This window comes from Rattus norvegicus, chromosome 17, assembly GCF_036323735.1.
Source record: "Rattus norvegicus strain BN/NHsdMcwi chromosome 17, GRCr8, whole genome shotgun sequence".
In the NCBI taxonomy this organism is placed as follows: domain Eukaryota; kingdom Metazoa; phylum Chordata; class Mammalia; order Rodentia; family Muridae; genus Rattus; species Rattus norvegicus.
In genome coordinates this window covers 27,097,570-27,123,112 of record NC_086035.1, presented here as the reverse complement: position 1 = coordinate 27,123,112, position 25,543 = coordinate 27,097,570, and the positions used below count along the sequence as shown (strand labels likewise).

General features: G+C 47.5%; 1 protein-coding gene across 3 annotated transcripts in view; it reads left to right on the top strand.

The window, feature by feature from the left end:
- Rreb1 (ras responsive element binding protein 1) overlaps positions 1–25,543 on the top strand; it is a 125,845-nt gene that overhangs the window by 84,949 nt on the left and 15,353 nt on the right. For all 3 annotated transcript variants that reach the window (NM_001107348.2, XM_006253814.5, XM_006253817.4), the window contains 4 exons: positions 7,682–7,826; positions 8,419–8,555; positions 19,653–19,842; positions 21,061–23,977. In NM_001107348.2, coding sequence (NP_001100818.1) covers positions 7,682–7,826; positions 8,419–8,555; positions 19,653–19,842; positions 21,061–23,977 — 3,389 coding nt within the window. The remainder of the gene's footprint in view (positions 1–7,681; positions 7,827–8,418; positions 8,556–19,652; positions 19,843–21,060; positions 23,978–25,543) is intronic.

Sequence of the window (25,543 nt, the reverse complement as noted above, 5' to 3'; positions counted from 1 at the left end):
GCTTCATCCCCCTCCACTACTACACTGAGGAGGAAATTACAACTTGAAAGCTAACAAACACTGGAAATATCTAGATCTCTCCTGAGCACTACCCTTCTGTTGTAAATTAGCTGTGGGAGGCTTAATGAATGCCACTTAACTGGGTAAATCCTTAGGTTGGGTTCCATTTAAAAGTGTTGAAAAGTATTTTAAGAATGTTTCAGCCCCAGCTTTCTTCAAGAATTTATACCCTTTCACTGGAGGATGCTGAGAGATGTATACTGTATCCAAAAACTGTCCACATCCTGGTCTGATGTTTAACCAAGTCTGAAGGCCACGTAAAAGGGCTAAGGAATTTGAGTAGGATTTCCTGTGTATCACATTTGCAACTTCAGTGTCACCTGCAAAGCCTGTGACAGATGGATGGGCCACGCCTCTGAGCCTCCGTGTTGTAAAAAGCTCCCATGTAGTATTGATCTGTTCCTGTATTAGAAGTCAGGATCTAATACCCCAAGGCCACTGCAGCCCACACTCTCCTGTTTCCTGCCGTCCCCAGTCTCTGCTTAGGGATAGAGAGCTAACTGTTTACCCCTCGCCAAATCTGACAACTTACAAATTACTTAAGCTGCAGAAGTATCAGCAAAAAGTTCCTGTATTTGGAAATAGAAAAGATGTCATGAGCTTGGGAGGGGTGCATTTTAGAGACTAGGCTGCAATCTGCCTTCCTCAACTCACTTAAGAGTTAGCTGTGATTTACCACTGATGTCAGAGGTATTCTGTAGGATCGCTCACCCTCCTCAATGATCATCTCATCCACAGAGTGCTTGCCTAGCGTGCTCTGGGTTTCATCCTCTGTACTGTAGTCAGTCAATTGATAAAAAGAACCTCAAGTTTTAGAAACCAGAACAATTACATTTATAAGAGGAAGTCATTTTTTATTTTTTGTGTATGAGTGTTTTACCTACATGTTTATTACGTGTTATGTTATTTGAAAGCCGGACAAGGGCTTAGGTCTGCTGGAACTGAAGTTACTAGTCGTTTTGAGTAGCTATATAGATGTTGGAAATTAAAACTGGGACCTGTAACAAGTGCCTTTAATCAGCAAGCTTTCCCCAGCTCTATAAAGAAGGAAGCTTTGAGTTGAAAAATTAGTAAATTACCCTCAAATTCAAAGCTGTTAAAAATAAAAATTAATCTAGGGTTCAAAAAGATGGTTCAGAGGATAGATGTTCCTGTCAATAAGACCCACAAGTTAGGAGAGCCGGCTCCTACAAGTACCAGTGCCACACACATGCCAACACACGTAGACACAGATCCACACAATGGGTTAAAAAAAAGTTTGGAAAGATGCTTTGGGTACACAATCTAGACTTATTCTCCATTTCTCAAACATCTGAGCGTGAGAGGATTGATACCCTCTCCTACAACTTGATAGCCAAGACAGTTACCCAAACCTGTCCACAGTGCAAAGAAAGGACTAAAAGATTTTACTGTGCTTTGGAGGAGAACATTTCTGATTTTAAAAAGGTTAACTAAATTGCCTGTTCAGATCACAGTGAGGCAGGACTGCTACTGTTAATGTATTTAACCTCCAAAGGATAATTCTAGAACTTTATGCAATCCAGAAGTATACTTTGGCTGTACATTAACCTCTTTGAAGTAGAGGCACTATTTTGAACTGTTTAATTAGTTCCAGTAGCAGGGAAAAGTTTCCATTAAAATGTATGTGGTACAGACTATCTATACTCAACAACCAAATATCAAGTCCGTTTACAATATGTGTTAGTCAGGTCAATTATACTATCCTGGAACTCACAGGAGGTTGTCACAGTGATACTCTTGTTTCTTCGTCCCTGCAGCCATGAGGGGGATAGTCCTTCTTTATGCTGTATGGGGGATAGTTCAGAGACTAAAAGGAAACAGTCTTTTAGTCGCAGGACTCACTTTCGTTTGATAGCCAAGGATCAAATTGAATATACGATAGCTTTGGTTTCTTCTGTGCGTTATAAAGGAAGTAAGGCTGGGTAGTAAGCTTGAACATCTACAGAGGTAGCATGTAGAACCTTAAGACCTTCTGGGAGGAATTGCATGATATAAAACCTAGGTAGCTGAGGGCAGACCCTGGAAGCCCTGGAGTACCTCTTCCTAGGCAGAAGGTGTGGAAATGCCCAGGCCACCAAGGCAGAAGCTTACTTGAGTTTAGAGTGCTCTGGGTGTGCTAAACTTCTTTTAAGAGCCTTGGATGAAAAGGCTAGGATGCTCACCTTTGAGCCTCAGGAAGTAGGTGAACGTCACATCTAATCTAAGAATAATTACAGATTCAGAAAAATTTAAGCAGGAAAGATTTTCAGACTGGTTTTATGTGTCAACTTGACACAAGTGCAGACTCACCAGAGAGGAAGGAGCACCAGTTGAGAAAGTGCCTCCATGAGATCCATCTGTAAGGCATTTTCTTAATTAGTGATCAATGGGAGAGGGCCCAGCCCATTGTGGGCAGTAGCATCCGTGGGTTGGTGTCTTGAGTTTTTTAAGAAAGCAGGCAGAGCAAGCCCTGGGAAGCGAGCCAGTAAGCAGCACCCTCCATGGCCTCTGCATCAGCTCATGTCTCCAGGTTTCAGCCTGCTTGAGTTCCTGTCCTGACTTCCTCCAATGAAGGACTATGATCAGGAAGTATAAGCAGAATAAACCCTTTCCTTCACAACTTGCTTTTTGGTCACGGTGTTTTTGTCACAGCAATAGAAATCCTAAGACAAGAGATTATGATGATATCATATGTTTTAGAAACTATGCTTGTCCTGTGTAAAGAATGAATAGCAGGAAGAGGAGAAGGAAAGATGGTGTTTCTAGCACACAATAGTACTAAGACTCTAGTCTGAGGCAACCATCTCAATTATAGGAAGATAGCCTCAGCAGGCATCATGCACTAGGTACAGTGTGCACCCTACTTCCACATTTGTGCTCTCTGTGTGTGTGTGTGTGTGTGTGTGTGTGTGTGTGTGTGTGTGTGTGTGAGAGAGAGAGAGAGAGAGAGAGAGAGAGAGAGAGAGAGAATGGGTTCTTGTACTAGGTGAGTTTCCAGATAAAACTCAGGCTGTTAGTGCCTTTTAAGCATATCTTCCCATCACGCCTCTACCAGAAGATAGGTTGAGACAGGAGAACTTCTAGATGCTCACAGGTTAGCTGGTCAGACAGACACAGCAATGAGCAAGGAGAGACCTTGCATTGATTGTGGTAGAAGGCGAAGACCAATCTTCCAGGTTCTCCTCTGATTATAACATGTGTGCTGTCCCACCTGCACCTACACACACACACACACACACACACACACACACACACACACACACACACACACACACACGTTCTCAACAAGAACAGTCAGTGCAGTTAGAGTCATGAATGTATGTGTATTTAAAGTTCTGGTCTGTGATACTCAGCCACTTCTCAAAAAGATGATCAATTTTTCCTCTTCAAGTAACGCTGTGTCGTGAGACCATCGTCTTTGTCAATCAAGAAAATGAAAAAATGTCAATGAAAATTGCTCAAGGGAAGAGCAGAGAGGGCTTGTTGTTGATTAAAGGACTCTTAGGTGTCTTAGTTCACAACAAGCTGGGAATGAGTGTGTCAGGTGAGCTCTTGCTTAGCAGAAGCAAATTAGCCTACTCTTTGTCATCTTATTGGTCCATGTGTCAGTCACGTGCTCTGGACTCCGAGAATGTGCTCATTTAAATTTGTGTTTGCTGGATCCAGTGTGGTAATGGTTGCTGATTAGCACATGTCCTTGAGATCAGCTAGGGACCTAATGACTCCTCAGACTTGCATGCAGTGTTTGGCGGGCTGCAGTGTTCTAGTTATGAATAGAACTTGGAAAGGTGGCATGCTCTAATCCTCCTGTGCTGTTTGAAGAGCTATCCTGTGGGAAACAATGTAAACCATCCCTGTGTTTCCTCTGAGCACAAACGGCCACTTAGAGCAAGAGAGGAACCCCAGGCTGGTGTGGCCCAGACAGAGCTTTCCATTGAGAACGGCTGGTGAAGGTAGGGAAATCCTTGTGGCCGGAAGCATGTAGGTGAAACTGGAGGATGCACACCGAGATCTGCTTAGACGGAGGGAGACTCATGTTCTGTGTGTGCAGCTGGGGACCATGCCATTGAGCTCAGGCCTCTTGGACCTTCACTGGTTTGGGGTACAAGGACATTAGATAAAATCTAGGAAGCAAATGGACTCTGGCCTTTTAAGGACAGGCTATAAGAGTTTTGTCTTCTCCACCCGTCCTTGCTGCTATGCCAAGCTGATAGGAAAAGGCCAGTACTGGCTCACTGAGGTGACCCACCCATGTCCAGTGAGCCTTTGGAAGGATGTGTACAGCAGGAATTGTCATTCCTGCCTCTGGAGGTTAGGGAGGCAGAGCCAGGGGAGACTTTTCTAAAGCTCTTTGACTGGTGACTGATTTGATCTCGAGTTCTCCTGCCACTATCCATATTACAGGGCTAGCAGGACAGATTGGGAACTCCCCCATACTGTAGCCAGCAACCAGAGGTCTCACCTTATATGAGAACTGTACGTGGGCTTTGACTCCAAGGTCCCAGCAGGACTGTGAGAGTCGAATGAACTGCTTTGTCTTTCCAGCCTTTGTGTGCCACAGAGCCCCTGCTTTGACCTGCCGCCCCTGCTCTGTGCCTTTAGTGCTGGTGCAGTTGAAGGTGTGAGATAGTAAGAAGGTTCTGCAGTCCTCCACTGAGACTGGAGATAGGGAGTATTCTGTGCCTGACCTCTGGGCCCCTCACCATCCTCCATGTCCTGTTGGAATATATTTGCCAGCAGCTTGATATTCGCTATTGTGCCTTGCACCACAAGAAACCAGTAAAGAAGTGCCAAGCTTATGGTCCTGAGTTTCCAGCAGGGGATCCAGCACGGAACGCACTGCCTCACATGGTCTTTAGAAGCTCTCTTGCTTAGTAGGAAGACGGTGAAGTCCTATTGGTTACACTGTAGCTCATTCTGACCGGGAGACCATGGCTCATTTGCACCAAAACTATTCCATCGGTAGAATGGACACAGTCAGATAAAAAGTGTTCTCATGACCCCCTCACTACATGCTGGGTCCAGGCCCTCCTTTCTGTCTGCCGTGAAAACAGTTTCTCTCATGAAGCCCTTGTATTTCCATGTGTGTTTGTATCAGGATTAGCAATGTACAACCAGTAATGGGCCAGTGCTTATAGCCGTCATTATCTAGTTTCTAGTACTTTACCATCTTTGGGTATCAGACCAGACTGATCTCCCTTACGAATAAGCTTTTCAAATGCTAGATTATTTTTTCAAAGCTTAACATTTCTTAAATTAAGGTGGATCATCCAACAAACATCAAAAAGAAATCTACCGGTTTGCCCTTTTCCACCTATAAATGTTGATATTAAAAAGAGACGGTTTAGCCAGGCATAATGGTCCAAAAAACTCAGTGTAGTGTATATCTCTTGAGTTCAAGGCTAACTTGTTTAAATGGTGAAGTCCAGCCCAGACATAGCCACACAAGTGTGACCCAGTCTTAGAAGCAGCGAAAACAAGGGATAGTTTCCTTGAATCACAATCAGTGTGGTACTTAGAACAGAGCTATTTGTACCTTTTCACTTTCTTACGGCTTAAGATAGCCAGGGACTAAGTAATGACGCATCCTCCCCTCAGAGTCTAAGCAAGGGATTATGGGAGCATGGCCTGATTGCCTGTGAGTTTTGCCTCTTTTCTCCTACTGGTTATTTTAGATCGTTCTGCCTATTCACATTAATTCCTACAAAAAGAACAAGAGTTAGAGCTTGGGCCCTCTTTCCCCACAGCCTCTGTTCTGTCCTCAAAAGCCAGGGGTCTCTTCAGCAACCTTTCAACAGATGTCTGTGTGCTGCAGTGTAGAGGGGCTCTAATTCCAGAGTATAAGTACGAGGTAGAAAGAATGATCGCTGACACTCTGCAGCATCCCAGCTATACCCTTATAGGAAAGGGGCTCCTGTTGCTGTAGGGCGGGGGCTAAGTGTAAGAAAAGGCAGCCTCACCACCTCGAATCACTGGCTCATTCAACCTTCATGTGTCCCACCACTGAGTCACAGACCGCCTGGCCTTTTCACACTCAGCCTGTCTCCTTGTGAGAACCTATGAGAAGCATGGGCTAAGCTGCTTTTCAGAGTGAGGGGACAGAGCATGAGAAATGTTTTTTTCCACTTTTACGAACTTCTTTGAACTTGGCCTAATGGTGCCGGCATATAATCCCAGCTAACTCTGGAGACTGAAGCAAAAGGATCACAAATTCAAGGACTGTATGGACTGCAGAGTGAGAGAGCAGCCGGAGACAGTGAGGCCCTGTCTTAAAAAGAAACAGGGGGAAAAAAAAAATGAACAGATGTGGGTAAAGTTCCACTGTAGAGCACTTGCTAGCATGTGCAAGGCCCTAGCTTCACCTCCAGCACCATGAAAATGAACTGTGGGAACAACTGCTTGCCATCTGGGGAGTTCTCGGCGGTATCGACTGCTTACGTAGTACCCACAAAGCCCCCGTTCTGTCTTCAGCCCTCGGCAGCCAGGATGCGGAAGGATTTGGAGATCTCAAGTAAAGTCATCCTTTAACATAATTATTTATGAAAACCTACATCTGTATTTCCTACATCCTGCAGTTTGGCCTCTATCCTGATGGTAGTGGTGGTGGTCATTAGCAAAGTGAAACTCTTCTATGTTATAAAATAAGAACTTTTTTTCTTTTTGAGATCCAATGCCATTCTTGTATGTAAGTCTTAGGAACTTTCCTGAGAGTGTTGCTTTAAAACTTCATAAAATAAGTGACATACGTGGGGTCACTCATCAGACATCCCTTTGGGACTGGATATACTACTTACGTTGCTTCTTGTGTATACCCTAGTTCTGTAGCTAACAGGAATTACAGCATACAATGCACTCACTGTGCTGTCTGGATGGTTTCATCGTCTGTTATTGTTCCACATAGGTCTCAAGCACTCTGGCTATGTGCTCTGTCAGTGCTCTTCGAATTTGACAGCCCTAGATGCTTCCACAGGCAGAAAGAAAATGGCAGTACAATAGTTAGCTGGAAGGTAGTTTCTAGGGGCTAGTTCACAACTGAGGCTTGGTATATGACCTAGTGGCATGATTTAAGAACCTGGGAGTTGTTACAAAGTAGACCCGCATGACCTGAAGTAAGCTTCGTGCCCAAGTACAGGCAATTGCCTGATAGTTTGCTTCCCTTTTATTGATGCCAGTTAAGTTTGTGAATGTTTTCCAATACAAAGCAGGACATTGAGTAAGACTTCTGGGCTATGCTTGCAAGAGCTTGGAGAGAGAGATTCAAGGAGATGCTGACGTTTTACAAAGACCAAAGGCACTGTAGAAATGATCTTTTTTTTTTTTTTTTTGGGGGGGGGGTTCTTTTTTTTCCGGAGCTGGGGACCCGAACCCAGGGCCTTGGGCTTCCTAGGCAAGCGCTCTACCACTGAGCTAAATCCCCAACCCCAGAAATGATGCTCTTAACTAGGGAAGTTTCAGAGTCTACACTGAGGGTGGTCCTCAGTGAAAGAGCACGTGTCTAGAGGGTATGAGGAGTGAGCTCCACCCCCAACACTTGAGAACGATAATGATGAGTGATATTGAAAAAAAGCCTGGGGTTTGTGTGTAGTTGTGAGATCACATCTTCTGTGTGTTCTTCTTCTAGACATATGAAGATTCATGAGAAGGATACCAACAGTACTACAGCTGCAGCCCCTCCGTCCCCTCTGAAGCGTAGGCGGTTGTCCTCCAAAAGGAAACTGAGTCACGATGCCGAGTCAGAAAGAGAAGACCCAGGACCAGCTAAAAAGGTTCTCTGAGTTTGTTGCACTGTGTGCTCCATTGCGTGGCTTTTGGCAGAAATATCTCTAGCCTTCATTATCACAGTGTGGAGACTTGGAGGAGATCAGTCCTGAGCCCTTTGACCTGTGTTTCCCTGAACTGTTTTTTGCAAAGTTTCCGGGAAAGCACCTATATGTGCTTTCTCTTTAGAAGCCCCATGTAGTGCATAGATAATGATGAATTCCCAGAGTTGTTCACATGCTTTTTACATTTTCTGTGTATCTGAAGTGGAAGCTTTATCAGCATTAGAGACTCCTTTTGTCCTTGTGTTTATTCCTAATGCTCTGGAGACAGTAGATGCCCCTAAGTCCTTGTTAATTAGATTCGAGGACTGAGAAATGGGTGGGGAAATGGGTCGATGTGTAGTAGAAGTGCTCCCTGATAGAGTGGGTGGATGGATGGTGGGGTGGGTGGGTGAATGGATGGATGGATGGGTAGTCAGACCTTGGTACTGAGTGAAGAATGTACTCTTGGAACTTTCTAGACTAGTGTTAGCCTTTCTTCTAAAGCAGACCTGTGTGGGAGCCTCCCTGTTAATGCTGCTCTGTGCTTTCTCCTAAGACGGTTGAAGACGGGCAGTCCAGTGGCTTGGACAAGATGGCCGATGAAACCTTTCACTGCCCGGTGTGTTTCAAGGAGTTTGTTTGCAAGTATGGACTGGAGACCCACATGGAGACTCATTCAGATAACCCATTGAGGTAGGAGAAAATGTGTTCTGGGAAACTATGACCAGTGTGGGCTGCAGCAGCTAAGCTAGTTCCCAGTGACATTGGTGAAAAAAGGTGGATTGTGAGCAAAGATGGCTGCAACTGTGGGCTGTGTTCTCTTTGCCCCTTTGCTCTTCCTGGGGCCCCTTGAGCAATCACTAAGTCTCCAGGCATTGGCGATCTCCTGTGGCAGGCCGCTGTTGTATAACAGACATATACCCTTTGCAAAAGGTGTTGGCAACCCAAATGATTGTTTGCTGCACACGATAATGGTCTTATAGATTTAGTCTGTGCATAATACCATGTTCCCAGCACAGCACTGACATGTACCAAGCGCTTAGAAATGCTTAAACTGTACTAGATGTAGAGTGAGGAAGCCTGAAGCATTGTGGGTAAGAGTTCTGGGCATGCAAGGCCTGTTACTCAGTATAAGCGCTTGGTCTGCTTCTTTAGCCTCTGTTGGTCTTATCAACCGTATTTCTGATCCTCGGCTTCCAGAGGCAGTGGTATGATTTTTTTTCCAGTAGTGTTAGACAGAGAAACACTCCTCTGTCTGTGTCTGACTTCTCTGGTAAATCATCAGCCAGAAAAAAACGTCCTGTATTCTTGGTGTACGAATGGGGGTAGAACTTTTCCCTGCAGAACTGCTGCAGTTATGTGTTCCGTCTGTGTGTTCCGTCTATTTTAAGCCTTATTAAAGGCAGAGGGCCACATGGGGACCTCTGGGAGCATGGAGCTAAAGGCTCATCTAACTGCAGAGGGCAGGCTCCCATGTTGTCATACGTTTAGAGGACATCTTGGGAGTGCAGGATTTGGGGATCTGTTTGCCTGGATTCCCTTATGGAATGGGAGGAAGAACTTTTGTAGAGGTTAAAGTGTGAAGCATGGAAATGCTGTAAAGTGCCTGGACGAAACTTTGCAGTCTGAATGAAGACAGTGGCTGATGGGCCGGCCAGTGTCCAGTGGGATTCCTCCTCTTTTCTGTGAGGAGGAGAGGTCCCAATCCAGAAAGATCCCAGGAACGTGCTAACTGTCCTACACCCAAACCTGTCTCTGCTCACTTGTGACTGCCACCAACTGCATCCGCACCTCTGGTTTCCCAATTCACACTGAAATAGTACAAGATCACTAATGCCTGTATTCTGTCCCAGTCCTCTCCAATTCTAAAATGTTTCTCCGAACTTTTATCTACCAAGAAATAGCTATTCCTCTTGTCACTGACCACTGATCCTAAAAAAAATCAGAAATCATTTGTTTGTTGAGACAAGATCTCTCTGTATATCCTCAGCTGTCCTGGAACTCACTATGTAGACTAGGCTGGCCTCACATACACAGAAATCTGCCCCCTTCCCCCAGAGTACTAGGATTAAAGGCATGCACCGCCATGCCTGGCCAGGAACTTAACTTCACAGTCTCATTCCCTACAGCATCTCTGAGGTAAACAGTGAGCAGTAGATGACATAAGCCTGTCAAAGAGTGGTGACGAGATCAGAACAGCACAGAAGGTCCTTGATTCTTCCAACCATGCAGCCACGAATTCAATGCCCCTGTGTCTGTTTTATCTCACTTTGTATTTTAATTTGTGATCAGATTCCATTGTAATCCCACCATACAGGAAAGTAACCTGACACTTGAGAGATTTCTAGGCACCTGAGTCTGTGCAACGCCGTGTGACAGTGACAGGGAAGACCAGGTGTCCCTTTCTGAAATGCTGGGGTAGGAATCCCATTAGACATGAATCCATAATGGACAGAGCTGTCTTGGCCATGGTGTACAGATCATCTCAGAGGTTGAACCTTTGCTGTCCTGTCCAGTTAACCTAGTAGGTTTCCTCATCTATTTAATGACGACACCATTTGGGGAGGGGTTGGCTGAAGAGGTTGCTTAGCGCTGGATGGACTTAGCCCCTTTAGGCAGTCTTTCATTCCACCAACCAGCCAGCATGGTTAGCCCCTAAGAAAGGGTAGCTTGGTGTCATGCGAGCGCAGAGAACAGACCAGCCCCAGCTTCATGGCTTTATCTAGTAACTATTGTGAGGCCAGATGGGGCTGGCTTTTGAAAACCAAAAGGAGTTGATTATAGAACATAGTTAATTCCCCTTTTCCCTACTACCAGAGGAAGCCTTGGGGCCAGACACAGGCCGGTAGGGGCCTAGCCAGGGTGGTACCATGACAGTAGCTGATGGGAGAGACTGCTTGTTAACCCAGAACTAAAATAGACACCAACCCCATTTTCAAATCCCAAAGGCAGTAGAGCCACAGTGGGATGCTACCAGTTTAGAACCAGAGTCTGTAACTTAAAACAGCTGTTGGCTTCTTTTGTCTGCCCTCGTCCCACTCCCTCCCCTCCGACCCAAGTTGGCAAGGTGCCCGTGTTCCTTAAGAAAGTGTTGGCAATCCGAACTCGTATATATGCTGTGTCTTTTCTCCTGCACTCTGCCGAGTTTCAAAATAATGAAATTCTGGCATTGAGCAAAAGGAAGACACAACGCCGCCACCACTGTAAAGATTACTGTCTTAAGGTTGGTTATGACCCCTCTGTCGGCTCCTGGGCAAAGGGGGATAGGGCAGAGCAGAGAGCTGACTAGAACACCCTGGGCCGTGGCCTTCAGAACGGAAGGTGAGGGGCAGTGCAGAGAGGGAAGGAAGGCTGGCGCTGACTGCCTTGCTTTGTTGTTAGGGCCGAGCAGAGTGACAGGCCACACCACTGGGAACATAGTGAACCAGAGCGGTGTGTGGGCAAACAGTGTCTTCAGAACAACGTGACTCACGTATCACTTGAAGTCTAGTTGCATCTTTAAAGTGAAAAGTGGATTGGCAGTGTCACCTCAGGGTGGAACACATACATGCTCAGTGTTTGCGAGGCCTGGGATTCGATCTGCACCTCCCCACAGAAAAAGTTAAACAAAAACAAAAGTAAGTGCTGATTAAGTTCATTTAGGTCAAAACAGAATGCATCCTATATTCTATACTCACAATCATTACACAACTATTAGCCGTACGCTTTTACTTTCTCTCCGTCTTATGTTCAGTAAATGAAGTCTGTGCTATTGCACAGTCATACTCCTTCATGGAAGCCAGTCCCAAGCCAGGGGCCAGCAAAGCCTTCCCGAGAACGAGCTGTGTGGCTGGATAGTCACCGTGTTGATGAAGGAAAGCAAACTTGGTCCGAGTTATTGTATAATCTTAGGTGGCTCCTTGATTAAAGGAAAGTGGGTAATAAGTAATTTTAATGTTATTTTAGTTAAAATATATCCAACAAATAATTGAGTCCTCATTGTGACAATGTGAGGCATTTGACCGGTCTTGAGTAAAACAGGGATGTCTGAGGTAGGACCCAGGGGCTGGTTAGAAAAAAGGAGTCAAGTTTAGAGCCATGAATGAAAGACGCCATAACTAAGAGCTTTAGATCTGACATTGGATATTGTGGCACTCTTCTTCCTTCCTTCCCACAATGCCACAGCATTGATCTTGGGGTAGTTTAAAGTTTAAGGCAGTATCCTCAAATCAGTCAGGAAATAGGTTATAGGAAGCTAGCAGGATCTTTGGCAGGCACCCAGGCCTCTGAGGGGAAGCCAGAGCAAGCTGCAGGCCGGCCACTCCCTTGCTGTGCATCCTGGCTATGGGGCCATTTGGTGAACCATCCATATATACCAGGAGGCTCTCGTCTGTATCTTGAGTATTTGGAGGAATATTCATCTTCCTCCATTACTCACCAACACCTGCTGAGAGACACTGAGACTCTTAGTGCCACTGACCCACATATCCTCAACGTACTAAACACCAGGCAAAGGTGAATAGAGTATTAGAGTCGTTATTAAGATTCCAGAGGTCCCAGGACCAGCCATGTGGGAGCTGGGAGTGGAGGACAGAGACTCAAAGGGAGAGGACCTCCCTGGCCTGGCAATTGGAGGCCTCTTAGTCAGATCTTTCACAGCCTCCTCACCACTCACGAGCAAAACAAGGACCAGGTTAACCTGGCTTTAGGGCCTTCTATTCCTGTGTCCTATGAGCCCCTTAGCCTCCTCTGCTTTACCACATGCTGGTTGGTGGACAGCCTGGGCATGCTCCTAGGATGTAACAAGGGGAAGTTACCCAGCCAGGACTCTGTCAAAGGCCAGCATCGCTGCTCACAACAACTGGGCGAGATTACTGCAGCTGTGGACGTCAGTTCTCTGCCCCAGGATGGGCCCGAGGGTCGGCTGAGAGAAGAGGAATGTCTGGGTGGGGTGGGGCTCTCTTAGAGAAGGTATTGTTTACACTTACTCCGCTTGGCCTCTGGGGACAAAGCAGGAAAAATGAACCATGAAATCCCTTTTTAAAAGGAATGGCCATCAAAACTCTGTAATGAGCCAGGAATCGGGTGTCTCGGAGATCAGGCTGGGTCCCCTGTCCAGCAGGTATTCATAGGTTCCGCTCACTGCACTTGTGGGGAACAGAGAGTTGTCAGTGTCAGGAAAAGTGCCCAGCCAGGCATTGAGGATGGGACATGAGCCAACGACAGTCCTCTCTGAGCAAAGGCGGTTACAGACAGCACTGTCCCAGTTTGCTGCCTGGCACCTCTGTGACCTCAGGCAAACAGAGGTTTGGTTTCCCCATCTGGAAAATAGATTTGACCATTTGTGAGTATGAAGGAGAGTGATCTAGGCCTGCAACTATAATGGAAACTGAGTTTTTTGTTCTGATACCGCTGCTTAGGATGTGTTGTTTGGGGGTGGAGGTAACATGCTTTCACGTGTTTGAAAATTGACATCACACCCAGCTTTTATGTAGGTGCTGGGGTTGGGGGGTTGTCATACTGAGTGGTCTCCCTGGCCTACTGTTTCTTCTTAGTATTTTAAGCCCTCCAACGGAACTGTTAACAGTTTGCCTTTCTTGTCTTTCTTGGCTATCCCATTCCAGTAACACAGGAGAGTCAGATTCCAAAACATCTTCTCCCAAGTACTGTGTACTTGACAGAAAACATTTGTCCTTTGCTCTCTATTGTCATAAAGAGCCATTTTTATCTTGCTTTGCCTTTGTAAAGTTTAGGGCATTAAACAGCTATTTAAATGGAGTCTGAGTCCTGCCTTCTGAGAGTGTTGTAACTTTTACAGACTATGCTAAAAAAACAGGCAGTTTTAGCAGTGTGGAGGGACTTGATGCCTTGTGATAAGAGAACCACACTTCTTTTTCTGTAGGATGTTGGCGAAATCTGCAATTGTAAAAAAAAAAAAAAAATCCTTAATTTTGATATTTTCACTGTAGTCTTTTGAAAATATCTTTTGGGTTGTGAATTTTTTTCAAGTTAGCTCTTTATGTTTAAGAGGAGGGAGGGCATCTGTCTACTCCTCTACTACCCCAACTTCCCTTGTTTGTTTGTTTGAGACAGGATCTCTCTATGTAGCCCTGCCTATCATAGAACTTGCTATGTAGACCAACTGGCCTTGAACTTTCGGAGATCTGCCTGCCTCTGCCTCAGTTACAGGGTTAAAAGTGTGGACTTCTATGCCCAAGTTCCTTTTTTGTTTTCCAAGATTTATTTTATTTATGGTTCTATGTACGTACATGAGTATGAGTTCCTACGGAGAGTAAGGGTGTTGGCTCCCCTGGAGCTAGACTAAGCTGCCTGGGTGGTTGCTGGGAATTAAACTTAGTTCCTCTATAAGAACAGCACCACCTCCTGACCACTGAGACAGCTCTGCAGCCCTCCTTTTAATCGGAGAGAGGTGTTGTTTGTTTGGGGTTACTGTTTTGTTTTGAGACAGGGTCTTGCCCTATAGCCCATACTCGGTCAAATTTCCAGAATCCTCTTGCTGCAGCCTCCTGAGTGCTGCTGTTTTGGGCACACAGGCTAACACCTAGAGCCCACTGCCCCAAAAGTGTACTTGCTGGGACTGCACAAGAGGCCTTGAGGGACATCTGAGTGCCTACCTCTTTGGGTTACTTTTTTGAAACTCTTCCTGCTGACTTCAGGATTTTTATCTTTCTCTAGAACATTACGGTCACCAGACGTGTAGCAGATACTGAGAATCACACCCCAATGCCACTTAGCTACAAAGTTGACAAAGAAAAAAAATACCATCCTTTTTTATTTTTTTATTTTATTTTTTATTTTTATTTTTTTAACTACTTTTGGCTAGATGCTTGGGTCCCTATAGTGAACACCATATGATACCCCACTCCATTTCTACCTTAGCCTCACTGTTTTCTTTTAGAAAGAGAAAAGAAAATGAAAGAAAGATGCCTTTTAACGAGGATGCTTGCCGTCAAAGGGAGAGATATCTCAGTTCCCTTCCTAATTAGGCACGTGGCATGCAGCAGTTAGCAATTTCGTTTCAGATGGCTTGGCTTCTAACTTGATTTGTAGCTGCAGCTGGCCTTGAGCTCCTGCTCTCCTCCTGCCTACACACACACACACACACACACACACACACACACACACACACACACACACACACACACACACACACACACACACACACACACACACACACACACACACACACACACACCACACACACACACACACACACACACACACACACACACACACACACACACACACACACACCCCAGTACTTGGGACTACAAGTGTGCACCATCGTACTCAGCTTCAGTGGTTTTTAAAACTTTGACTGAACTTTAGGATGAACTGGATTTGGGTATGAACTGCAACACTGCCTGTCACATCAGGTTTCTTCTAAGAACCGGAAGGACAAAACCTCGGCTCTGTTCCTTGACTTGGTGGATCTGGCTGGCCCACTCATTTCCGAGAGCAGGTTGAGTGCTAGCTGTCGAGGTCTTCTCTTCTGTAGTTTGATGGCTTGAGGCTGAGGTGGACCTGGCAAAAGCCACAGCTCCAATACGATGGTACTTGGAAGAAAAGGGGTGGGGACTGTGGATACAGGGGTTCAGGAATTTGTTTTATATGTCTGGGAATTGAACCCAGGTTTTTTACACATGGCAAGCAACTGCCCTACACTCAGCTATGCTCCCAGCCTATAGGACCAGTTCTCACTGTGACAGTGCTTCCCCGTGACCTTGACAACTGAAAAACACACTTCTCTAAGCTCATATTTCGGGTTGTCTGTGATCATAGTTTTCCGGCACCCCCATTCAACGTTTTATGACTTCACATATTAACAGGTACAATCAGAACTTTGCTTATTATCCTGCCTGCTGCTAGGAGGAGTTTGCAGTCCACGGAACCCCCGCCTACAGACGTCCCTGTCTGTGCTTCACACCTACCCAGTGCCCATCAGTGATACTGCAAGTGGTACTAAGGGAGGCTAGGAGAGAGGAGATAAGCAGCTGCCGGCAGCTCCCCCCCTCCCACCATTAAGATTCTGTGAGAGCCCCGCCTCTCCTCCCTGCTGAGGTTGGACCCCCAGATTGAGAGACTGGGAAGAAGGCTGGGCCCTGCCCGAGCATGCCAAATTCAAAACCTCACCATCTTCACTAGACCGGCTAGTGTGGTGCTGCTAATTCGGGGGCTTTCTAAGTGAGTCAGTGCCTGTGTTCTGCCTTGGGTTACACAGTAAGTTGCGTCTTGAGCACCATGCTTTAGCAGTCAGTATGGTGAGCCTGCCTGCCTGTGTTCATCCCTGTGTTCCGTGCGTCTCCTTAAACTGCCTGTTAGCAGTTTTTCCACAGAAATCCCCTCCCCCCCCAACCCCACCACCGTGGGAATAACCTATTTCAATGTGATTTTGAGAAGATGATTCTGTTTTTCGAAAGAAGTATGAGTTCTTATAGTTTCTTTGGGTTTCACAAAAAAGATTCACATTCCCTGAGTACATTTATTTTACTGACAGCAATGTTGGTTTCCAGCATAGGGCCTTTTCTACTGCCAGAAAATCAAAAGCCAGCCAGTCTGGTGTGTAACAGTTCTCCCTGGCAGGTCATCAGCATCGGTTACAAAATGAAAGATCCCTCAGCTCGCCCCTCTATGCACTGTGACTCTGAGTGTGTTTCTGTCCCTTCTCAGCATCTTGCAATCATTCTCCTGGCAGGGTTGAGATGTCCCACAAACCCGGGTTGAGGCTGACAGTCCCAGGACCACCCAGCCAACAGCTGTATCCTTAATGAAGAGTGACAAACCCAAGCCAGGTCTATGGATACCCTGAGAACAGCACCAGACGCAGGCCCTTCCTGCTGCCACAGTCTCCACTGTTGCAGTGACCTCCCTTGTCCTTCAGGCACTTAGAAACAAGGTTGCAAAGCCATGCTTCCCAGCCTGGGGATGGCTGCTAAACCCCTGTCCCTGATAAAGGGCCTTACTGGCGAGAGTTTTCCTCCCCGGCTTTATATAAGGTCTGTCAACAGGTACAGAGTGTGAGGCAGAGGCCCACGATCCTCTGCGGGTATCCCAGCCTCACAGTGCATTGTTTTGCTTCATGGGGGTTATGCTGGGAGCTCAGCTTACTGGAGGTGGTTGCATTTGGTGGAATACAGTGGGGTTTGGCTTACTTGAAGGGTTAAGTTTGGGGACTGTGTGGGGGTTTGGGTTATTTGATTTTTGTTCTTTATCTGCCATTCCAAGCAGCTTGCTTGTGAGATTCAGTGATTCTCAGCTTTCCTAATGCTGCTACCCTTTAATACAGTTCCTTGAATTGTGACCCCCCCCAACCGTAAAATTATTTTGTTATGACATAATTGTAATTTCGCTACTGTTATGAATTGTGATATAAATGCCTGATTTGCAGAATAGCTGATATTCGACTTCCAAAGGGGTTGTGACCCACAGGTTGAGAACCACTGCTCCAAACTTTTTCAGAAGGTACCTATCGCCTCAGCAACTTGGTGTCTCAGGGATGAGAGAGAGAGAGAGAGAGAGAGAGAGAGAGAGAGAGAGAGAGAGAGAGAGAGAGCGAGCGAGTGCAGCCTATTCTACACAGAGACTTCTAGGTCACCCAAGAGTACATACCTAGAAGAAGAACTATAAAATGAAGTAGGGGTGCTTAGTGACTGGCAAGGGGCAATGCTTACAGGAGGCACCAGTGACAGCCAGGTCTCCTGCTACCCTCCATTGATCTCACCTTTCAGGAAAGGCAGAGTGTAATTTCTGTCTTCTCCATCCCCTTAACTTCTCTCTGGTTCACAGAGATCCACACAGTGTCGTAGGCCTGAGCAAGCAGCCGGATGCTATGGGGTATTCTGAGCACTGGGTTTAACACTCCATTCATTCCTGGAACCCTCCCCACCTGTCCAGAAGTTCTCGTAGTCTCATAAGTGTACAGGCAGAAAAAAGCGTGAAAAGAGCCCTTTCGTATTCCATGTCCCAAAGCCTACCGGGGTTAACTTCTGTCAGCTGAGGCCTTCATTGTGGAAACTTGAAGTGATAAAATATCACCTCAGTGGTTGAGGTAAAATACTTTTCCCTTTCTTACACATATGTTAAGGAACATTTAACACATGCAGAAAACTTAACAGCAATTTCTCAATATCTATTCAGAGGGCAACTTATGTAATTCTGATATTTCTCATCTTTTTAAACCAGAATATTGTACGGAGATAGGCTGGTAACCAGGTTCAATTCACTTGGACCTAAAAAGATTAAAAGCTAGAGTCCTGTCTCCAGACAAAGACTCGCTCTCCTCAGCCTCAGAGGTCAGTATTACCAGTGTGATCTCAGACCTCGAACCTGTTCCAGCCAAAAATAGACCCTGGCCTAAAGGGCAGTCTCTGTGCTACAGTCCTGCTTAACTGTCCCCAACCTGTGCCTCAGCCGTCTTTGTATTCTGACCAGGGATGGCTCCTGTAGTATAAAGTCTCCAAGGACATGTCCCACCCACAGGCGGGGGGGGGGGGGTTGGGGGCTGGCTACACCTCGGAGGACTACTGAGCCCAACTTCAGTAAGAACTGTTGGAAGCTCAGTAGACTCCCTCAAAAAGAGGGTTGTGTTTCCAGTGGCAGATGGGAACCTGTTGTTCTGTCTTGTTTAGGGGATGTTTCCAGACTAACAGAGGAGAGGCAGGACGACACTTCTGTGGCTGCTAGGGAGTGATGAACAGGGCTGCACAGACTCCGTTGCAACATGAGTGATTTTCATTGTCATTCTTTCCAGAAGGGAATGAGCAACTAAGTTTCCATTACTGAGTATGTAGTATAGAGGGTAGCAAGTTGCTTTGTCTGTGAAAACAGTGTCAAGACCCTCTGTTAGAGGGTTTATTCCAGTGAGAGAGTTACATAAGTAGATGAAACTCTCTGTGGTCACCTGAGTGTACAGTCCTCCCTGCCTCATACCAACGAGGGCTGTGTGAATGAGGAATTTTGATGAATAGCCCCAGCCACTGTAGCTAGTTCAAACTAGGGGATGCTTCTAACACCATTGTTACAGCATTTGACATTTCACTCAGTGCAGATCACGGTAACCACTACCTGTCAGCCTCCTGTCCGCTTCCCAGTCAGTGCTTTGCATTCGTGTGTGTTCAGTGTGCGGTTATTTTCCAGGTAATCGTGGTAGTAGAACAAGAATGTAATGCAGTTACCACCAATAAACTATAACTAACTTATGTCTGTTAAAAACCAGGGGTGCTATGTGATTTCACTCGTGCCGTGTAGACAGCTGCTTGTTTCTGAAAAGGGGTTTTGTCTTTGTGTCTCTCAAGTGCCATGTGCCACCATGTCCAGCCACACAGGCTATTTTGTGTTTTGTTGGATTTCTTTCCTTTTTTTTCTTTGTTTGTTGTGGGGTTGTTGTTTTTGGAGATAGGTTCCTGCTATGGTGACTTCAGGGTCCCAGCTGCTTTCCCTTTGTACAAACTTTAGATGATGGTTTCATGCATGCATGTGTACCACTTGCAAAGATTTGGTATCCAGAATTATTAGAGTGTATCTGCCAAAAAACCAAGGTGGGACGTGCCTTTAACCCCAGCACTGAGGTGAATCTCCTGAATTCAAAGCCAGCCTGTCTAGTGACTTCCAGGACAGCCAGAGCTGTTAAACAGAGAAACACGTTATTTTTAAAAACCAAGGAGAAAAAATCAGACTATGTGCAGCACACTAGCAAGGTGACTTTTTTTTCTCAACTAAAATGAAGCAATGAAGCTAACAGAGCGGTGGAGACGCTGGGCTGCCTCCTCATGGTTAACTCTCTTCTCCTAGATGTGACATTTGCTGTGTCACCTTCCGCACACATCGAGGACTACTGCGTCACAATGCGCTTGTCCACAAGCAGCTTCCCAGAGATGCCATGGGAAGGCCTTTTATCCAGAACAATCCTTCCATTCCTGCTGGCTTCCATGACCTAGGGTTCACCGACTTCTCCTGTAGGAAGTTCCCTCGGATCTCTCAGGTATGTTCACAGACCTGTGCCGGGGACGGATGGGGGTTGTAATTAAATTCAGCCTAGCTCGTGGGTTTCTTGGGCAGAGGAATTAATGCTCTTTTATTTTAGCTGAGTTTCCGTGTGACTCTACCTCTCAGGTACCTTTTGCCCAGGCTTCAGGCTTGAGATTGAAAGCTGTGTATTTACTACTCCTCAAAACCCTGTCGTGATCTTTATTATCTGCGTCTCAGCTAGGTATTTGTAGCAGTTTCTGTTAAAATGGTTTGAATTTTTTTTAAGTGTGTGTGTGTGTGAGAGAGAGAGACAGAGAGAGAGAGAGAGAGAGGAGAGAGAATGTATGTCATGCGTGTGGATGATGGTGGAGGCCAGAAAAGGGCATTGGATCCCCTAGAGCTGAAGTTGTAAGTGGTTGTGGTCCAATGTGGGTGCTAGGACCCACACTTAGGTCCTCTTTACTTCTGAGCTGTGTCTCCAGCCCCTTGGATCCTTGCGGATTTGAACAAAAAGTGAGCTGATTAGTTTCCTGCCCATACAGAAACTGCCAAAACTAGTGTTTAATTTTTCTATATATAAACTTGAGATAGGGAGTATCCACATATAAGTTCTTGATGCACCTGGTCTGAGGTGCAGTGGACTTGATGCATGTGTACATTCACAGCCGTCCCAGGTGATGGAAGTCCCCTCCCCCAGCCTCGGGGAAGCAGCCATTTTGTGAAGACCCCTGGTTTGTCTTCTTAGCTATTCTGGTACTGCTTAAGCTGGCAATCCTCCTGCCTCAGTCTGCCAGGTACTGGCAGTTCTCCCCAGTTCAACACTCCTCCGTTTCCAAGGCCTGGTTCAATTCCATCGTTATGTTATTTCACTCTGCTTGGGTACATCCTCGAGGGTGTCCTTGATCAGATAGGCAGGCTTCTTTGAGGTGTGCCTGGCCTTTTGACATCACTATCTACAGAGTTCACATTTGTGAACCGTGCAGCTGAGTAACAAAAGGAAAGTTACTGGTTTAAACCAGTTGACAATTTTGTGTTGGACTGCATCTGTGGCTGTCGGTGGCACCTGTGGCCTACAGGCTACAGGCCAGATGCCTGCTCTCTCCCTCACTTTCTTAATTCGGTCTCAGGTCTGCACTCAGAGGTTGCCTCTCTGTCAGTGGAAACAGCTCCTTCGTGGTCATGTCTAAATCCTCACCTTTCTCCCCTTGCTTTGCTTGCGGGTCCCACTTAGGCCTGGTGTGAAACAAACCTGCGTCGGTGCATCAGCGAGCAGCACCGCTTTGTGTGTGACACCTGCGACAAGGCGTTCCCCATGCTGTCGTCACTCATCCTGCATAGGCAGACCCACATCCCTGCCGATCAGGGACGGGAGAAGCTCCAGACTAAGACCCTGGCTGCTGATACCTTGGACCAGAAGGTCTTCCTGGCCTTCCTAGGCCTGCAGCACACCAAAGACGTGAAGCCTGCACCTGCTGAGGAGCTCCTGCCAGACGACAGCCATACAATACAGCTCCAGACACTCAAGTGTCAGCTACCTCAGGACCCTGGCTGCACCAATGTGCTGAGTCTGTCTCCTTTTGAAGCGGCTTCTTTAGGTGGTTCTCTAACAGTCCTCCCAGCCACAAAGGAGAATATGAAGCATCTGTCCCTGCAGCCCTTCCAGAAGGGCTTCATCATCCAGCCAGACAGTAGTATTGTGGTTAAGCCTATTTCAGGAGAGTCGGCCATTGAGCTGGCAGATATCCAGCAGATTCTAAAGATGGCAGCTTCTGCTCCTCCACAGATCAGTCTTCCGCCACTTTCCAAGGCTCCTGCCACCCCTCTGCAGGCAATTTTCAAGCACATGCCTCCCTTGAAGCCAAAGCCCTTGGTCGCACCCCGGACAGTGGTAGCTGCCTCCACACCCCCTCCTCTCATCAATGCACAGCAGGCATCCCCGGGTTGTATCAGCCCTAGCCTTCCGCCACAGTCCCTGAAGTTCCTCAAGGGGTCTGTGGAGGCAGTCTCCAGTGCCCATCTGCTACAGTCCAAGTCCGGGATCCAGCCAAACACCAGCACACAGCTCTTCCTGCAGCAGCCTGGGGTGGAGTTACCAGGCCAGGCCGAGATGAAAGCCCAGCTGGAGCAGGACAGCATCATTGAGGCCTTGCTGCCCCTAAACATGGAGGCGAAGATCAAGCAGGAGATAACAGAAGGTGACCTCAAGGCCATCATGACAGGCCCCAGTGGCAAGAAGACCCCCGCCATGCGCAAGGTGCTCTACCCCTGCCGCTTCTGTAACCAGGTGTTTGCCTTCTCTGGAGTCCTGCGAGCCCACGTCCGCTCCCACCTGGGCATCTCGCCCTACCAGTGCAACATCTGTGACTACATCGCCGCAGACAAAGCTGCTCTCATCCGCCACCTCCGCACGCACAGCGGGGAGCGGCCGTACATCTGCAAGATCTGCCACTACCCGTTCACCGTCAAAGCCAACTGTGAGCGGCACCTGCGCAAGAAGCACCTCAAGGCCACCAGGAAGGACATTGAGAAGAACATACAGTACGTGAGCAGCAGCACGGCTGAGCTGGTGGATGCCCTCTGCTCCCCGGAGACCGTGTGCAGGCTGTGCGGTGAGGATCTGAAGCACTACCGCGCCCTGCGCATTCACATGCGCACGCACTGCAGCCGTGGCCTGGGTGGCTGCCACAAAGGCCGGAAACCCTTCGAGTGCAAGGAATGCAACGCCGCCTTCGCGGCCAAGCGCAACTGCATCCACCACATCCTCAAGCAGCACCTGCACGTGCCCGAGAAAGACATTGAGAGCTACGTGCTGGCCACCGACGCCGGCCTTGGCCCCGCAGACACGGCCGCAGAGGCCTCTTCCAGAGAAGAGAGCAGCTGTGTCACTTTCGCCGAGTGCAAGCCCCTCACCACTTTCCTGGAGCCCCAAAATGGCTTTCTTCACTCGAGCCCCACCCAGCCCCTGCCTTCCCACATCTCTGTCAAGTTGGAGCCGGCCAGCAGCTTTGCAACAGACTTCAACGAACCCCTTGACTTTTCGCAGAAAGGCCTGGCACTGGTCCAAGTGAAGCAGGAAAATATGTCCTCCTTGCTGAATTCTTCCTCCTCCTCTGCCCTCTATGACTGCTCCATGGAGCCCATTGATCTGTCCATCCCCAAGAGCGGAAAGAGAGGAGACAAGGACACAGTTGTTTCCAGCGACGCCAAGAAACCAGAACCAGAAGCTGGGAAAGCTGAGCAGCTCTCTCCCCATCCGCCACCCTGCCCTACCTTGTCAGTGACTGTGGAGCCCAAAGGGAGCCTGGACAACCCAGCAGGCACTGTGGTGGCCGTCACCACGGCTGCCAAGCTGGAGCCCCACACCCAGCCCCTCCAGGGCTCTGTGCAGCTGGCTGTCCCCATCTACTCCTCAGCTCTCATCAGCAATGCTCCCCTCTTGGGCAGCTCCGCCCTCCTGAACAGCGCGTCCTTGCTTCGGCCCTTACGGCCAAAGCCTCCCCTCCTCTTGCCAAAGCCCGCGATGACAGAGGAGCTGCCGCCACTGGCCTCCATTGCGCAGATCATCTCCTCTGTGTCCTCGGCTCCTACTCTGCTGAAAACGAAGGCAGCTGACCCCGGGCCGTCGAGCACCAGCAGTAACGCTGTGGCCACAGACAGCCCAGGAGGCTCCATCCCCAAGGCCTCCCCTAGCCCCACAGACATCCCAAGCTCGAGAGAACCCACTGACCCAGCCCCTACAGCCAGCAGCCCCGAGGAAGCCTCGCCTCCTGAACAAGGGCCGGCTGCCTCATCCAGGAAGAGGGGCAGGAAAAGGGGAATGAGAAACCGACCCCTCCCCAACAGCAGTGCTGTGGACCTGGACTCCAGTGGGGAGTTTGCCAGCATCGAGAAGATGCTGGCCACCACAGACACCAACAAGTTCAGTCCGTTCCTGCAGACGGCAGAGGACACTCAGGAAGAGGTGGCTGGAACCCCTGCAGACCACCGCGGGCCCACTGAGGAGGAGCAAGGCAGCTCTGCGGAGGACAGGCTGCTGAGAGCAAAGCGGAACTCCTATGCCAACTGCCTGCAGAAGATCAACTGTCCCCACTGTCCCCGGGTCTTCCCTTGGGCCAGCTCCCTGCAGAGGCACATGCTTACACACACTGGTAAGAAGGGCCTCAGGGCTCACCAGATGGTGAGTCTTGAAAGAAAAGAGTGAGGGGTAGGGGTAGGCCTAGAGTTCGGGGCCCTTTTCTCACGCTTCATTTCTTCTTCGTGCCTGTGGTCTGGCCACCAAGGCTTATCTGTAAATGAATGTATCAGACACAGGTGACAGTGGTCATAGGCTCCCTCACCTCTCTCTGCATAACCTTTGCCTGACAATTTTCAAGATGTTTTTAAGTGTGGAGGCCATTCCAGAAAAGTGGGACTTTGCAGTAAGATAACAGCCGTGCCACGAGCTGTGACATGACCTGGTGTCTTCAGTGCTGCCCTTTTATTTTGGACATTCTTTACATCCATGTCATACAGCAGAGTGGGATTGGATGTGTTTCCTGTTGGCTGAGGTAGCTGCAGCTTCCCTTATTTAATTTTGACCTGCTCTCCGATTTTGAATACTTATGGAAGATAGTGGTGATTTTTTTAAAGTTCTATTTATTCTAAAATTGTCAGCTGTTGAGGAAAACATTCTAAGTATAGTTTTCAGATGTCAGTTTCTAGAAGTTGAATTTTAGAAGTTTAGAATAGAGAATATTCATTAAATTATTTCATGCCTGGTGCTTCTAATATTTCAATAGCCATATACTTTTCATCACAATTATAATTTTCTGAATCGTATCACAGGATTTGTATCATTGTTCAGTGGGCGGGCGATGATACATTCAATGAAGCCCTTACCTTTTTGGATTTTACAGTTCAAACATTAATAGATTGGACCAGAAAAAAATTTATTCTTACTATATTTGTAGGACAGGATTGCTAGTTAAAATGCAGATCACCAGCAAGACTTGATTTTCAGACCATCAAGTATTTTTGTAGTATTTGGGATAGACGGATCAGAAAGACGTTTGGATTTTACTGCTGACCGTGTCATTTTGCTTGCAGACTGTAGACGCTCATGGTTGTTAGGAGGTTCACAGCAGTACCCTGAGGTGCTGGTGCAGAGTGGGTATGAGCTGTACTCTGCATGGCGGAAACACTGTGGGTAGGGACTATAGCCCAGTGACGCCTTTTGAGCCGATCAGAATGCTGTGATTTCCTCCCGCCCCTCCCTCTCCTGGAGTTGAGAGCTCTGAGCTTGGTAGACACTGAAGATTTTCTGTAGAAAATCTCTCAGCAAACTGACAGTCTTCCTGGAAGCCAGGTGTCCATACATTTCTCTTCCATCTGTGATGGCATCTGCAGATACCAGAGGCATGGCCCGATTCCCTGGTATTGAACACTGGAACTCAGGAGCATCAGAACCCATTCAGTCCCCAGGACGCACATGGTAGAAAGGAAGAACCAACTCCTACAAGTGCCCTCTGCCACGGCATGAGCATACACACACACACACACGGCATGAGCATACACACAGAGAGAGAGAGAGAGAGAGAGAGAGAGAGAGAGACAGAGACAGAGAGAGAGACAGAGACAGAGAGAGAAAGAAAGAGACAGACAGAGATTCCACCCAACAGCGTTGTGCAAAGCCCATTTTCAACTGTAGTTAAGCAAACTGCCTCCATCATGAGAGA